This window comes from Urocampus carinirostris, chromosome 6 (assembly GCF_059441175.1).
Source record: "Urocampus carinirostris isolate Australia breed hairy pipefish chromosome 6, RoL_Ucar_1.0, whole genome shotgun sequence".
Taxonomy (NCBI): Eukaryota; Metazoa; Chordata; class Actinopteri; order Syngnathiformes; family Syngnathidae; genus Urocampus; species Urocampus carinirostris.
In genome coordinates this window covers 25,562,545-25,579,999 of record NC_142354.1, presented here as the reverse complement: position 1 = coordinate 25,579,999, position 17,455 = coordinate 25,562,545, and the positions used below count along the sequence as shown (strand labels likewise).

The window sequence follows — 17,455 nt, the reverse complement described above, 5'->3', positions numbered from 1 at the left end:
ATCATTTCGCCAAAGTAAATATTTTCAACATGCTCAATAGTGATTCCTATACAAGGTGCAAATGCTTGTGCTTTACTGTTCTATTAGATTCACCAAAAATGTAGTCGTTTTAGTAACTTTTGCTCAAGGGGGACATTTCATGCCAGGGGTGCATTTTTTTGGGCACATCGAAGAACAGCGATACAAAGAACTTGAAAGTATTCAGGAATTATAAGCTTTCAGATCAGCATTGGTGTACGCGTATACTCCATTTATATTGTAGTACAGATCGTGTGGACTGAAGTCAAGCAGACTGGAGGATTCAGTTAGATCAGTGAATAACACAGGAGGAAGACCGTATGGGTCGGTAGCTAGCATTGCTAATGCTATCTTCGGTTTCTCTAAATTCCGGTCTTTGTGCTTTTCGACAAGGCGAGTGACCAGATTTGCTGCACAATATTCGTCTGACTAGTCATTGCGGGTGTTCAATACTATAACTTTTTTTGTTGTTGGCTAACGTTCACTGGCCATACTCACTGTTTACTACGGTTTACTTCCGTCCGTCATGGTGTCGACACCTGGTTAGGTCACATGTGTGCAAAGGGTCAATAATTTACTCTCCTCCGTGAAAATTGGAACGATAGTTTTGCAGTTTTGTGACGTTTTACAATTGTTCCATTACAATAAAACAGCTTTTGTTTTACAGACGTTTCCTACAAAACCTTCCATAAATTAAGATGTGATTTTGTCTTCAGTGAGATGTAAACGTAGAAAGAAATAATCTCAGCCAAAACACAATTTCCATTAAGTTATTTTATCTGCTCAAGACAATGAATTCATACTATACACAAGTAGTTCTCCCATCTTGAGGCCTGAGAATTTGAGAAACTCCTTCTGAACAAATATTTCCCATTGACATTTGTATGTGGTTCACCCTCTGTCAGATCGATGCAAGACTGGTGTTTATAAAAATCAGGGGAGGGGCATAACATTGACACACTTAAATGGAATAACAAAAAAAAAGAATGACAGTTTATGGTGACCCAATGTCAAAGGAAAAAAACAAGACCGTCTTGAAAGAACGATGCAGTATAAAATAATCACAAATAAAAAACCATGACATCTCAAAAGAAGCACCTCGCACAACCACGTTTATCTACTCCACGATACAAAACTCCTTTGCAAATGAAAAGCAAATAGGAGATCTGCAATGCTCCACAGACGCGCAAACAATCAAAATTCATTCGTTCAAATACACGCTAGTCACATTCTTTCTGCATCAGAGCGCCTTCCACTCAGTGGCGGGGCAAACACACAAACACATTGATACTTAATAGAAAAATATATTGCACTAACTCATTCCTCAACTGAAATGTCAGGGGAAAAATATGTATTTATCATTCTGCAGAGGTTATCTGAATGCCATTGACACTTTCGGTGCCCGAGACGTATTTTTACGTCATTTACGGTTTCTCCGCTTACAATCAAAAATTTGATTGAATGCTAAAGAAAAGTATGCCTATTTAAAATTAGAAAACATATTTTTAGAATTAGAAAAAAATAGATTTAAAATGAGCTACATGACATTTTGCTAGTGTTGGAAGAAAAAAATCCAGCAAAATAAAAATAAAATTAAACGTTAATTGAGCAAAATATCCAAATGTGATTTTTAAAAAAGACACTAGTGGTCAAATAATGCACACTGTCCCTTTATGAAATATTTCCAACAAGGCAAGAAAGGAGAAAAAGAAAATAAGCAAAATTATAAAATCTGCTAGAAGAAATAAAAGCGTTTCTAAGTATAAGAGGTATAAATGCAAAATTGACCAAAAAAAGCGACATTTTGTGATAATGAAGTAAGATTCTTTTTCCCAAAAAGAGTATAAATTAGTAATGAAATTCAGTAAAAATATAAAATTTGAAAAAAATAAAATAAGCAACATTTTGTGACAATGGGGTAAGATTATCATATTTTTGCAATAATAGTATACTTTTGTCATGAATTTTAGTAAAATTAAGGGGGGGGACTAAAATAAGAGACACTTTCTACAATGGGGCAAGAATATCGTTTTTTTTTATAAACCTAAGTAAAAATTTCATAAAATTAGAAAAAAAGAATTCTAAAATAAGGAACATTTTCTGATAATGGGAGAAAAATAACATCTTTTGTAATGGGAGTATAATTTAGTTATAAATTGAAATCCAAATATCGTATAAGTACAATAAAAAGGGTAATTTTCTGACAAGGGGTAAGATCAAATCACATGAAAATATGTCTGTGGCACTGAATGAGTCAATAATACGTCTTGATATTAAAAAGATATGGTGAAGAAAAAAGTGGCATAACTCATATCTGAACAACCCATGCAGTCAACGTTTTTGTATTACCTATGATGTTTTTGGAGGCTTGTTTTGAGAAAAAAATCGCATAAAGGTGCGGCTTGTCAGACAAATTCTCTTTCCGCAATCTATTATGTCTTCGCGGAACAATAAACTCAAAATGAAACATGCCTGGCCCAGAAAGATCACAAGTGAATTTGACTTGACAAACCGGTAAAAAGCATTCATTGAATAGTTAGCGCAGTGATTAAAATGTGTCAACTGGCGCCAAGTTACTGTGTTTACCCAAACTAATCTAATGAACGGATAAAGTACCTAGCGAAAGTATTGCGCCCGACTCAAGAAGTTCCCTGATGACTTCTGATCATTTAGAGTCCTAGGGATTTAGGTCTCTAAATGATGAATTTCTTAACATTTACATATTTTCCAGAGCACTGTGTGAGCAATACAATAAAAATAGAGAGAATAAAACAATTGCTAACTTACCAAGACCTGGCTGTCCCCTAAACCTTTGGCCGAAACAAAAATAAAACTAATCAGAGAAGCAACCCAGAGGCCTATGAGCACATTGGATGACCTGCCACCATACACAGCTAAAGTGAGACAATTATTAGTTGTACTCTGCCTAAATCTCCCATTTATGGAAGAGTGGCAAGAAGAAATCCCTTTCTGCAAGAAACCACATAGGAGACACGGATCACATGTGAAACAAGGTGCTCTGGTCAGATGAGACCAAAATTGAACTTTTTGGGCCGAATGCAAAGTGATACGTTTGGCATGAGAGTAACACTACACACCATCCTGAAAACACTATCCCCACTGTAAAACATGGTGGTGGCAGCATCATGCTCTAGGGTTGCTTTTCTTCAGCTGGATCTTAGAAGATGATTGGAGTTGATGAATGGAGCCAAATACAGGGAGATTACGGCAGAAAACCTGTTGGAGTCTGCAAGAGACCTGAGAATGGGGCGCAGGCTCACCCTCCAACAGGATAAGGACGCTAAACATCAAGCAAAATCTAAAATGGAATGGTTTAAAACTAACAATATGAAGATGTTAGAATGGCCAGGCCAAAGACCACAACTCAATCCTACAGAGGTTTTGTGTAAAGATCTGAAAAATGCTCTGCACAAAAGATCACCATCAAACCTTTAGTAACCGGAGCCGTTTTGTCAGGAAAAAATGGCAAATATTATTTTCAGGATGTGCGAAACTTAAAGAGACATACCCAAAAAGACTTGTCCTTGTGACCACAGCAAAAAGAGGTTGTACAAAATATCAACTCAATAGGGGGCAATACTTTTGCAAGGCACTGTATGTTCTTTGAAAGAAGTGGGCGAAAATAGCTTTGTGTTTCACAGGGTGTAAATGATTAACCTGGATAAAGAACAACAGTTGTGAAAATTGGTGAAAGTGTAATGATTTAAATATTTAGTGAACACAAATATCTAGAGAAAACAACAGTACGAGAAAAATCATGCTTACTTCTAGCAGCGAAAGGACATTTTCATAACCATTGCGGTCAACATTTGATTACGTGAAGCGAGGGGAAAAAAAGGTTTCAGACCCTGTTCCAGATAAAAAGCAAAGTGGTTTAAAGAGTGCAACACCAGTGACTGAATAACCTTTTAGATTTACCAGAGGATAAAAGTTTTACAAACCATATTTATTTGTGTATAACACGGACTTGTGTATATCACACACCCCTAAGGCATAAAATCTTGTTTCGCCTTTTGTCAGTTCAAACACTGCAACAGGAGTCGAACCAGGATTGCGGGGGGCAGAACACCAAATCCTATCCACTGGACCATGAGAAGTATAGATGACGTATGGAAAGGCATTTGATTTTATCTTATTATTACACTATTTTTAGTTAATTTCATTGTGCATTTCACATATCACAATGACAATAAATGTTATTCTATTCCAAACATTATAAGTGATAAATGTATTGTCACCATAACATGTGAAATGCACAAAGAAATGACATGAGTCCCTGGTACTGTGACTAAAAATAGTGTGATGAGATAAAACCCAAAGCCTTTTATACTAAGGACCGGTTTAATGGCTGACAATTTTTTGCGGCCCGGCCCACTAATAACATTTAGAATAATAACAACAATTATCACCCTAAAACCATTGTGTTATCACCAGACCACTAGGGATATAGATGACATGAGAAAAGGCATTATATTTTATCTTATCATCATAACATTTGTACTCACTGTACCGCATTGTCTTGCCTTTTTTATTTTGAATGAGCACATTATTGTTCAATCGTTATACAATGTTGTTCTGGCTGAAATCATTCCCATAATGCTACATTATATTGCAATTACGTTGTAACTGAGCTTTATGGTAAGGAGTTCAGCCAAAACAACATTGTTCAACGTGGCAGGGTGATGGTGACATAAAACCTTTTGTTTCGATATCTACAAACGTAGTGGACTTGTAGCCGGTTTCGGCACTTTCACCCCGCAATCCGCGTTCGATTCCCGCTGCATTTGATGCGAGCAAATAACATTAGCTATATTTGACGACTGACCAATCATTGTTCAATTACAATACACTACTGTAAAACCTCGATGTGATGCGCACCCACACTTTGATTTTATTTTTCGCTTTGAGTTTATCAATTTCTGAAAAAAATATATATGGGCGAAACCAAGGCTTTTTTTCTTTGTGTGTGGCCCGGTACCGGTCCGCGGCCCAATATTTTGATTGCGCTCTGCTGAGCGATATTATTCAATCATTGCACAAATGTGGTAAAACCTCGTGCATATTAGCACCCAAACTTTGAGTTCTTTTTTTAGGTAAAAAAAAAAAAAAAAACATGTCCGTTATACATGAATAAGGTATTATTGAATATTCTAAGAAAATCTTAGTCGGGACGGAAAAGCATACTTAGGACATTGCAGAAGCTTAAATGCTAATTCAATGTTTTTAAAGCTAAAGGCAATCCAGGTAAATATGAGAGCCAATTTTGGGGTAGGTAGGAAATTATAGGGTCGGATAGAAAACAATAAAAGCCACCAGAGCTGAAACAAGTCACCTGAAGGTACTGCATCAGTACAACAGCGTTTATCAGACAAAAGGGAGCCTGCCTATTCAGGACAGAGGTAAGATCTTGAGCCCACGTCAGACCTGAATTTCGGCCTAAAATATCAATCATTATGTTTGGGTCTGGCTAGAATTCTCTCCTGCAGATTTTTAAAAAGTTATTATTACCCACCCGTCATTGTTGTTCCTCATCTCTTTAAGTGATACTTTAGATACTTAAGGACATACTGCTGCTGCGGTTTATAGCCTGATCTTCAACCCGTCAAAATGACAAGCAGACCTAACCTTTTTTCCGTGCACCCCTGAAAAAAAAAATCCGCCAATGGTGGAATATTGTCGGTTAATGTAACTTCTGGACACACTAAAATATAAAAAAATTTAAATGATTATACAGTTTCATTTGACTTAGATTATTATACAAAAGACAGGCTTTAATTATTTTTATCATGAATCACCTCTCCTCCCAAGTCCTCACAAATAAATTGTGAAATTTCAGATTTGCTTCAGGATTGGTTCTGCAAATCAGAATTGTCAGGCTCGGGCTGGGTCGGGCTTAGGTGAAGTCTGGCTGGATTCTTTTAGGCCCGATCTTACCTCTGTAATTAAAGGGTCTGATAGAAAACAATAAAAGTCACCTGAAGGTCACTGCATCATGACAACAATGTTTGGGAGGGAACGAGGGAGCCTATTCAGACTTTGAACGCTTTCTCATGGTCAAATATTCAGTCAGACACATTGCAGCCACACACAGACAGGCACTGAATTTTGTGTGGGACTCAAGTGAGCACAGACTGATGACAATTTTTCATTCATACTTGTCATTCCGATAAAGGATGTGACTGAAAAGTCTGCAGTGTTTTCCTTATTTACATACAGTGCCGTGAAAAAGTGTTTGCCCCCTTCCTGATGTCTGAATTTTGGCATATTTATAACTCGCAAACGTTTTTAATGTTAATATCACACAGAGACAACCCAGGGAAATATAAAATGCAGTTTTGAAATGTTGATTCAATGTATCAAGGCACGAAAAAAAAATCTAGGCCTATCTGGACCTATGTGAAAAAGTAATTTCCCACTGTAGCTAATAGCAAATTTGGCCACCTTTGGCAGCGTTAACAGAAATCAAACATTTACAGTGATTGGTAATGAGTCTTTCACAACGCTGTGGAGAAACTTTGGCCCACTATTATTTGCAAAATTGTTTCAAACGTGCCATATTGGAGAGTTTTCTAGTATAAAATGCCCGTTTTAGCTCCCACCACTTTGACTTGGCCACTCCAAAACTTGCTGCTGTGTTTCAGATTATTGTCCCGCTGCAGGATCCAAGGGCGCTTAAGTTTGATGGCACGAACTGATGGCCGGACTTTCTCCTTCAGGATCTTCTGTTCAACACTGGAATCATTATTCAGTCAACCACAGCAAGTTGTCCTGACGCAGCAAAAGCAGCCCCAGACCATCACACTGCCACCACTTTTTCACATAGGGCAAGATAAGTTTGGATTTTTTTTTATGCCTTAAAAAATTGAATCAACATTTCAAAACTGCATTTTCTTGGGTTGTCTCTGTGTCTGAATAAAATTAGTTTAATGATCTGAAACCTTTGTAAGCTATACCGATGCAAAGAAAACACGGAAGGAGACAAACACTTTTTCACAGCAATGTAGAGAAGAAGAGGCCTGATGCCGTGTCCTTGCATGATTATCATCGGCCGTGAGGGAAAGAGGGTTTTTTTATCTCTAGGAAGTGGAACGGGACTGAGGGGGACTTCCTCAGTTTATCACGGGGCACGAGTCCGACCTCCAAAATGCCGCTTGAGTTGATACTGGCTACCTGCGTCAGCACATCATCTTGGGCTTGGCTGGGATTGCGTCACCATGACGACACCCGCTGGTTGGCCTGATCCCATGCCCGCCAAAACGGACATGGCGACAGCCTCGGCAGCTCGAACGCTCATGCCGTTAATGGTAGGCCCCGGGCTGGAGGGCGGTGCTGAAGGAGAGGGCCCATGCTGGATGACCGCGGCCGGGGATCCGATAGGTTCAGCGGAAATCTCGCGGGACCCTTCCTCTCCTCCTGCAGCTAAAAGGCAGATAGAGAAACATTCACCCTTAGAGAGGTGAGCGAGTGGGGACACATTAGATGGATGAGATGGCAAGATGGCTTGTATAGAAAGCACATGTGTACACCACCGCGTTACTGATGATTTGGTTTTGCATGAGGCTCACCTAAGAAAGCAGCTTTCTTCTGCATAACCGTGACGGGGCAATCTTTGTGGGCAAGGAGGAGCTGCTTCAGCTGAGCCACCTCATTCCTTAGGAGCGTTACTTCATTCTGAGAGAGACAGAAACCCAAAGGCAGATAATTACTGTAGTTACAAGAAATTCCTAAAAGGTGAAGTTGAATGAGCTGGAAGTGTTTTCCCCTGTCAGTATTTCCTGAAGAGGCAATAAAGTTTTAAATGCTTAGCAATTGACATGTGGATTGTACTGAACATACTGTGTGTAGCCTGTGGTCAGTAAATGAAATGTTTTGCAATTATTTCACCTAGACCAGGGGTGTCAAACTCATTTTCACATCAGTGTAACAGCTGTCCTTAAAGGGCCTCTTGTAACTTTTAATTACATGTAATTGAATGGTATTTCAAGTAATTGCAACTGTTTAATGTAAAATAATTGCACAAATTACGTTTTCATTTAAGAAAATGTCGCTACACATATATATTATAAATTAAATACCGTATTCATTCATATATAACTCCCATTTTTTAACCCAAAAGAGAATACACAGTTTAGGTGTGCATTATACACAAGTAGTATATTACAGTACTTGTGCAATGTTTGATCTGTAAAATATTTATGACTGCAGATGAGTTTCGATGGAGAAGGTGCCAAATCCTTACCACTAAACCACCAGTAACATAGATAACATATCTGAATACAGATGAGTTTTGATGGAGAGTGTGCAAGATCCCAACTACTAGACCACCTATGAAAAGGCATTAGGTCTTATCATAAGATCACACTATTTTTAGGCGCGGTACCAGAAACAAATGTTAAGAGAAAGGATGGAACAGAAAGTCATCCTGAATGCTATAAATGCAAAAAAAGAACGACATGGTTAACAACTCTGAAAGTGTGGTTTTCAAATGAAGCAGAAAAAAATTGAAGAAATGTGAAAAAAATGTCAAAATGTTGTTATATATTATTTTGTTTAATGTGTCTTTTTTTCCCATCAATACCTGCGTATGCACTAGAGGTATCTTAAACCCAAACCCTAATTTCTGGTCGGTCGGGCCTGAAATGTCAATCATTAGTTCGGGCTTTGGGTCGGGCTTCTCTGTCGCTGCAGCGCTGCTTTTTTTTCTCTTTAAAATTCACTGCCCTCTCAAGCTGTATTTTTTTCATCCACTATTTTTCTTTTGATGAGTTTCTGGCAGGCTGGCAGCTACCTTTTTTTATTCACTTCTCCACTCATCTTTCTGAGCCGCTGCATTTTTTTGGATCCATTTGTCGTTGTTCTTTATTGTCCCACTGACCCTCTCTCCTAAGAACGTATTGATGCTGTGGTTAATGGCGCAATTGAATTTCAACCTGAAAGGAATCCGTCAACATGACAGGCAACCTTAAAAAATAACTTATGAAAACGAAAACATATTTATTTATTCATATTTATATTTATTTATTTATTTTAAACAGATTTATTAATTTAATATTCTCCCCCTCCGCAATTTAGCCTGCATCTACTTTGACTGCCAAAGTTGAGCAGTGACAAGTAAAAGATAAACTAAAAAAAGGTGAACTGGAAAGGCAAATACACGCCATTAAGAGTGAAGTTAAAATGTTAAAAAGTTAAAAAATAATTTATTATCTGGGTTTATGCATTTGCTCTTCGATCATTTCCTTAGATTCTCCATCTTCAGACTAGAGAAATAACAATTTCGTGTATCTTTTCTCATTGATTTGAGCAGCACAAATCTATTTGAAGACTAGTGGGCTACGGATTTTCTTCATGTAATTAGCCAAGTACGCATCAAGATCTCTCTTTTCCGCTTGTTGTCTGGCATCTTTTCTGTGTCCCAGCATTAATTTGTTGTTGAAATGCATTTATCACGTTTATACAAATATGTACATCATTTTAACCTTAAGAAATCTTTTTTTAGTGCCCAAAATGCAAACGGATGGTAAAAATTACAGGCTATGATATTTTCATAAAGAAAAGTGTTGAAACTTATACATCCACAGTCTTCACAAATGAAATATAAAATTTCAGTTTTTGTCAGGCTAGTCCTGCAAAATCACATTAATTGGTCCGGCGGCGGCCCGGCAAAAATATAACATTTTTGTTTGGCTTCAGGAGCGGTCTTCAACCAAGTTAATTAGTCGGCTCGGGTCGAGTGTCAATACTTGCGGGCAGGGTCGGGCTGCATTTTTTTAGGCTCACACCTACCTCTAGTATGCACTATTAGCAGAAATCAAGGCATTGAAAAACAGCCGTGCCAGTAACTGTTAAGTGGCCCAAATATCACTTCTGTATAAGACAGAGCTTTCGTTTGAAAATTTTATAAACATAAATTTGGTTTAATTCACTTTTTTTATCAATAAAGTTGAGTTTATCTCAGGCATTTTTATACACAAAAGTAGTCTGCAGTTCACTTTCAAAGACTCACCGAGAGAGAGACATTCATGCTGGCGAGGTCATCTGCCTTCTTTTCCAACGAATTGACCCAAATCTTCCTCTTCTGCCTGCAGCGTGAAGCAGCCGCTCGATTTCTTTCGAGAAAACGCTGCCTCCTCTCATCAGGGTCCATCTCAGAGGCTCGCCGCCGCCGGCCTCCAGTTGGCTGTGCGGGGGACACCTAGAGATGAGATTTGTCTTGATAAGAAAAGTGTTAACTAAGCAGCTGCGTTTGGGTGGATCCCTATGAAAGTAAAATAACCCAATATTTTTCTAGCTGAAAAAAAAAGAAATAAATGAACCTCATTGTATCATGTAAATCTCACAATTAAATTAGCATTCATCTCTAGTACCAGGTCTAAAATTAGTGTGATGAGTCCAAATCTACTGCCTTTTTGTCATCTATACCATTGGTGTTCTGCGGTCGGAATTCGGTGTCCTCACCGTCACTACCCGGGTTGAATTCCCGTGTCATCTAAGCACAAAGTTTGACCTGAGAGTAATTAAAACAAAATTCTATACAGATTTCTATTAAAAAAATTGGTCTGCCCATTGCACATGAATGCCAATATACACGAACAAATGCGGTAATTAGGCTTCATTATAGCATAACCGCTAACATTTGTATTCTAATTCATCGACAGGATAAATGCCTTATTATCATTTCATATCAAATTTATCTTAAAATAAAATACATGGATTTAAAGTGCAAGATATGTATCAGTAGCCGGTCAGGATCAGCTGTTTACAGGGAACATGTGTGCTTAATAATCTAAAATTAGGGCCCAACTCAATTTGTAATTAAATAGGTCTGGTTTACTACCTGTGGTTGGGCAGGTGATGGAGCATCTGAATTTTGAGTAGGCTGTTGGCTCTGTTCCTGCTTTTGTGGTACAGCTGGGAAGGATCCTGCCCCGCCACCGCTGCTGCTACTACTATCGTGTGCTCCTAAACCATGATTACTTAGGGCTGCCTTTAAGCGCTGCAGAAACATAGATGAGACAACCGATAAATTCCACACTAAGCAGAAGAATGGCTGACACGCTCTTGAAGATGATGCAATTGAAAAAGGTGGGTATATCTTAACTCATCTCACCATCTTTGTCTCAGATTGCAGATGATAACCTGATGGGGAAGATGAACCACTACTGGCCCCACCCAGCGGGGGTCCTGGAATCCCAGGAATATTCGGCACCGAGTTTCCAGGTCTTGCAAGCTGTTCACAATATTGAACAGGGTATGAATGAGATAGTTAGAAATACTGTAATAAGATTTGTTGTTTACTTTCAGAAAGACTCACAGATATGACTGAGGTCATCTGCACAGGACTGGGCAGAAGCGGGACTGTTTGCCCATTCGCAAGGTGCCTTATGAGGGGATAAGAGCTTGTCGGTGAGCTGTGGACAACATACATATTTAACTTGGTATTTCTGTTCCTTTCTACCCATATTATAACAACACAAAATGTATAGTCTGCTTATACATTCCCCCATTGACTTTGACTGTCATACGTTGATTTTGTTTATCTTTTCACAAAAAATGTATACCGCTAATTCCAGAATTTAACAACTGCTATGTTTTTCCTTCATTTTAAACACTGTGGCTTGATATAGTTTTTTTCTTATTTTGAGCTGCTCTTTTCCTCGACGCAAGCACGCTAAGTATGAAACATCGCAGTGACATCTGGAAACATGACGCCCTCAAGAGATATTAGTACATGTTTGTGGCAATATTATACATTTAATAAATAACGCAGGTAAAACGGGATTTTTAACAGTACTTTATTCAATATTTGCAAGGTACTCACGATGTTTCAACTTTTACACCCATAAATTACACCACACTTCTCTTTCCGTATCATCAGCGTCAATGTCAGGTTGCTGAAGATTCTTTTAATCCTCAATGAAAGATACTGAACAAATGCAATTTGGTCCATTACTGCAGAAACCACGAATAACAGCATAAAGAGACATGTACGTGTTGCGATCTGGCACTATTCTATACAGTATGGTTGCCCTAGTACCGTCATCTGAAAATATAGGGCCAACATTGACGCAGCAGTCAGATGGTAAGGCGCCCGCTTTGAGACTGGGAGGTCGGTGGTTCGCGCCCCGGCCGAGTCATTCCTAAGACTTAAAAAGTGGTCGGCGGCGCCCTCTGTTGGCTGCGGCTGCATCGGCTCGCTACAACGGGTCAGGTGCAATCGACATTTCGTTCTGTGTACATTGTTACACAGAATGACAATACAAGGAAATTATTATTATTATTATTATTATTCTTTTTCTTTTAGCGCAATAGGAAATATTTGCTCGTCTTTGTAATCTCTGTATTGAACAGACACATGATCTGAAACATGTCATCTAAACTAATCACAGCAGAACTGAAAAGTGATATAGCTGAGAATGTCGCTCGATAGTCCAGAAATGATGGTATATATGTAATGTCACTGTGTTGAGATGAAACTGAAGTGAACATATGTAACAATGATGATGATAAAATTGCAACATTTGTTTTTTATATAATACTGGTATTATCATGTTATTGCCTGAGTACATTGTTGTGAAAAGTGAATTGTGAAGAATATAAAGGGGCAAGCCCTTTTTTTCTTTTTGTTTTTCTCATTTGGTTCATAAAGTCGTTGATTTTGAGAGCATCGTAACCTTGCAAAAGTCAAACAATTGATCAATCAATAATTCCATAAAGCATTTGAAAATGTTGCCCAATGGTCAAAGTTCTGAGGACCACTTCCACAAGTCATAATCAGACACAAAAAAAATTACTTGAGTTGCCGGTTGGAGGGCGGAGCCTGCGTGATGACGGATGTGGGCGATGGAAGCGTAGGATGTAATGCGTCGTTGCTCACGTGTAGAGGCAGAGAACCTGGACGCACAATAGTTGGCGTTGGGGCAGAACTTGCCACGGGCTTTGTCACAATCTCCTGGTTTTGGGGGAAAAAAAGGAATGGATTCAAAATTAGCTTGATGAAAGCAAAAAATGCAGAACTCTATGCCTTATTAGCCTTTTCAAGGGGTTTATTGGGAGGGTAGTAAATGGTGGGAGAAATTATTTTCTTCAACATATTTATGATTTGATTTGAGTGGTAATTAAAAGTCAGAAAACAAAATATAAGGCAATGTGCATACAATTTGTTATATCAGATGATTTCGTTAAACTCCTCCCCGATGAGGAGATAGTTTTAGCTTCAATTTAATGGTAAAATTGTTTCACCTTTTTTCAGCCTTGTTTTTTCCCAATTTCACAAAACCTTGGTATTTTAACTTTCTAACCATTGCTTGCTCAACCGAAAACTAGTCTATTGAGGATTTCATCAAAACCAGTTATTCAGTAGTTTTTCTCACCCTTGAGTCTTTGCTTATGTCAGACATGCTGGAAGAAGAATCTGGACTACCAGGTGGAGAAGAATCCACTTCTAAAGGATCATCATCCTCATCCTTTACTGTACATTTTATTTGTGAAGTCACTGGTTGTGTTTGTAAAGTTGAAGCCTTGGAAAGGGAAAAGCAAATGAAAATTGTCTTAAATATTGAAACAAAACAATGTCCCCTTAATGTCCGGATTTGGTGAACCAGTCTATTTATTTGAATATGCATTCTCACAGCATTTTTTGTCCTGTGCTCCTCTTCCTGCACTTTGCAAAAGTCATGTTCAAAGGAATTGGCCAGATCATTGAACAGTCCAACTTCCTCACAGTTCTTTAAGAAACGTGTCGGTGTGGGGGTCTGGTCTGAGGGTGTTGAGACAAATGAACAAACGAGTAGAAGACAAACAAACAAACAAACATAATTAAGAATGTAAAGTTTCTCACAATGCATAAATATGCAGAGCCAAAATCTATGAAAATTACCTGCTATAATAACAGAGTCTGTTCTAGCAGGACCGAATTTTAACGTCATTTCATGTTTGTGTTTATGCACAGAAAGGTGATCTTCATTGGTGAATCTCTGCAATAATGGGAAAATGGGCAAAACACAAATACAGCCATTTTTGTATGTGTGTTTGTTAAAAAAAACAAAACAAAAAAAAAACATTGAATTACCTGACCACATCCAGGGGCAGTGCAGACAAATGGGCGGTCATCCCCCATCTCTAACTTAAGTTCTGAAAATGTTTTCAAGATTTTTTGGGGGGTTAAAAACGACAACCACAACAACAAAACAACAACAAACCCTATATTTGTGAATGAGCAGTAACCCGCATTTATGTTGATTTAATATCGACATCAGTGGTCCCCAACCTTTTCTGTACCCCAAACCCATCTAAAGTCTGACAATATTCATGCGTCCTGGCCTAAAAATAACATAAATGATAGGAAGAATTAGCATAAATCCACTGTATAATCACCAGGGATGTAGATTAGATAGGTCAAGGCTTTAGATTTGATCTCAGTATCGAATTATTTCTAGTCACAGTACCATGCTGAAAGATACAAATAAATGCAAAAAAGCAAGACAAGAGAAACATCTTTTTCGTCTATCTGACTTCAAAAGAAATTAAATAAATACATAGTATATTTTATTTTGATAGGTTTATAGTTTACGTTGTCAATAAACAATTTTATTCTTGGCCGCATGAGGTTAGGAATTGGCGCTCTAATCACTGAGATCCGGTTTCAATTCCTGTTGCATCCAATATTCTGCAAATGTGGTCTGCGATATTTTTTGACTGAACAACTACTGCTAAAATACGGTACTCTAGTGCTGTAAAACGCGCACCCAAGCTTTGGAAAAAAAAAAAAATCACTTTATACACAAATGAGCAAAAAATAAAACAACTTTTTACTCTTTCTGTGCAGCACGTTACCAAATGACCCACGGCCTGGTATCAGTCCGCAGCCCGATGGTTGCCGACAACTAAAATAGATGATATACAAGGCATTTGATTTTATCTCATTATAACATTTTTACACACAGTGCCAGAAACAATGATTTGCATAGTGCATTTTGTTCTGCATTCTGATAGGTTAGACATGATCTTCACCTCATTAGATGTGTGTGAATAACGTTGCGGTTTTTATATGTATATGTGCGTAAAAGAGCTTGTATAGTATTTTGTTGAAAGACTGTTTTCTCCCATCTCTGACATTCGTTTCTGACACCGAGTAATAGTAGTTTGAAAATGAGATATACTCTATTGCATTTTCATGTCATCTGTACCACTGGAGGTAGCATGATTAAGTGTTGGCGCTTTCACTGCCACGACGTTTTGTTTCATACATCGTTTTAATTTTAGTTAGGAATGTTTATCGACCGATCAATCATTGCACAATTACTGTACCCAAAAACCTCATATTGCAACGCTGTACTGTATGCATTCGTATGGAACAAAATCAGAGGTATGTATGGCGCTAATTTGGGTTTTTTAGGTGCACCTTATGGACCGGGGGAAAGAAGCTTGCAATATTCACTTGGAAGAAGGAATACCAGATGGTATACAGTACAAGCAATGTTTTGCGATATACTTGACAGCATCATCTGAACTACGGACGCCGATGGGGTCAAATCGGGAAGGGGATTATGGATAATAAATCTGTCATTACATATTCAAAGCTTACAATAAGATATTAGTAACATTTTACCTATGTATGGAAATTGACTACATAATAGTAGGTGGCTCCAAATGATATATTCCATAGCTAGGTGTGGGCCAGGCCCAGGGCTAACGTGCGCTAATTGACTGGAATGACGTTACCTCAAATCTGAAAAGTAACGTCACAGAACCCTATAAGGAATCCTTACACCTCAAATATGCAAGTTTTTGGGCGGCAATATTTAAAAAAAAAATGAAATTATTTCAGTCGGCTCATAACAACATGTCAGCTAAAAATATGCTAGCTGCTAGCTTACATTGAGCAGGTTCAGGTTCTCGCAAAACCTCAAAATTAACCACGAAACGAAAACACGTTTCCAATGTAAGGTGTTATCGTGATGATCATATGAAAATATGAGAACATGTTTAATTAGATAATAAACGGGAGAAGCAAAAGAGGGCTTACCGGGCTCACCCGCCTTTCGAGCAGCCTCTTCGCTCCCCTCCCTGCTCCGTCCGGACACCGACGCTGCGGTGCTGTCGTCTCTTCGTTGTTGACACTTGACATTCCCATCCCCAAATCTCGCGAGAGTTACAAACCACAGGTAGTGTTACGAAAACTCGCTACGAGGGAATGTAAACACAACCAAGTGACTGTCTAAAGCGCATTTACACCGAATTCGAATTGAAGAAATACAAAAACAATGACGTGACTCAGTTAAAACGTCACCCTTCCACTGAAGATGAACGGAAATCGGACTTAAAGCAAGTTTAGACAAGCGAATATATTTTCCAGTTACAAATGCTTCATTGCTACCAGGGGTCTCCAACGTGTTGCCTGCGGGCAGGTTTGGGGAGTAACGGAATACACGTACCGGTGTTATGTAATTAGAATACAAAAACATAATTGTATTCGGTTACAGTTACATAAAAAGACACAAATTCCAGGTATTTCTTTGTAAAACAAGAAAAAGATTACTTCGCAGGATTAAATAAATTACCTAATTTGTCAAGTCAAGACACATTTATTTATATAGCCCTTAATCACAAAAATGTCTCAAAGGACTGCACAATATGTAACTGATGATTATTTTTATGGTTATTTGCTTAAACACTGCTTAAAATGTTTTTGAATACTGTACATCAGTAGAATTACCGTGTGTTTATACTGTATTAGTGCATGTTCAAATTATGTACGTAAATCTTATTGTGAAGGTTCAAAAACCTGACATCCGGCGCGCAAACCGCGGAAGCATTTTCATTCAGCTTTTTTGATTGAATCTTTGATGAACATTCTCAGTGTTCAAGGGTTTTATAATATATTTATGAATATCCCCCTTTGTATGCATTTAAACAGGTCTTTATTTTGTATTATTTGGTTAACTATTTCTACAGAACCTTGTTTCTTGAAAACGTTACTCTATTTTTTTTTTTCCAAGCCAATTTTGTTTGTACTTGCCTTATTCAATTAAACACTTTCAAATTTTTGTTTTAGCACTTGGCAAAGTTGTACAATATCTCGCGGTGGTTTGATGTTTTTCATAAATGAACGGACTGTAAAAAACTGCAAACCATCAGCATCACATCCTTCTGTGGTGATGCTACATTAAAATAAAGATTTTTATGTTGCACACTACTGAAATCCGATGTGCGTAAGGTTGAACTCTTTATCCTTTTCCCCGTTCGACATTAGCTTTGTTTACATTAGCCATGCCCGTTTGCTTCCCTGCGATCCCATTTTCACACACAAACACTAGTGATTTGCATTCTCAGGATCCCCCTACCACTCCCCACCACTTGCGGAGTTAACCAAAGTGCCTGACTACAAAAAAATTACGTTACGACCAAAAACGTC

General features: G+C 38.1%; 1 protein-coding gene across 3 annotated transcripts; it reads right to left on the bottom strand.

The window, feature by feature from the left end:
* Window positions 1-777: 777 nt before the first annotated feature.
* atf7b (activating transcription factor 7b) lies at window positions 778-16,148 on the bottom strand. 3 transcript variants are annotated; one of them, XM_088338440.1, is made up of 13 exons: window positions 16,067-16,106; window positions 14,854-14,924; window positions 14,111-14,172; window positions 13,919-14,015; window positions 13,671-13,798; window positions 13,413-13,559; window positions 12,834-12,991; window positions 11,354-11,450; window positions 11,150-11,269; window positions 10,877-11,035; window positions 10,046-10,234; window positions 7,605-7,710; window positions 778-7,458 (listed from the first exon to the last, which is right to left on the bottom strand). In XM_088338440.1, exons 3-13 carry the CDS (start codon window positions 14,156-14,158, stop codon window positions 7,223-7,225), a joined length of 1,485 nt encoding a protein of 494 aa, XP_088194566.1. In that variant the 5' UTR covers window positions 14,159-14,172; window positions 14,854-14,924; window positions 16,067-16,106; the 3' UTR covers window positions 778-7,222. The 3 variants fall into 3 exon arrangements, with proteins under 3 accessions (XP_088194566.1, XP_088194565.1, XP_088194567.1); XM_088338439.1 differs by lacking the exon at window positions 14,854-14,924 and having other exon boundaries at window positions 16,067-16,148; XM_088338441.1 differs by lacking the exon at window positions 14,854-14,924 and having other exon boundaries at window positions 7,315-7,486; window positions 16,067-16,148.
* Window positions 16,149-17,455: the final 1,307 nt, after the last annotated feature.

Bases quoted from the DNA above. Each gene is read 5' to 3' on its own strand.
- atf7b (XM_088338439.1), bottom strand. From the start codon at position 14,158: ATGGGGGATGACCGCCCATTTGTCTGCACTGCCCCTGGATGTGGTCAG. The intron at 14,016-14,110 runs GTAATTCAATGT...CCATTATTGCAG, and splicing joins CTGCCCCTGGATGTGGTCAG to AGATTCACCAATGAAGATCA. The intron at 11,451-12,833 runs GTAATTTTTTTT...TGTTGTCCACAG, and splicing joins CCCTCCAACCGGCAACTCAA to CTCACCGACAAGCTCTTATC.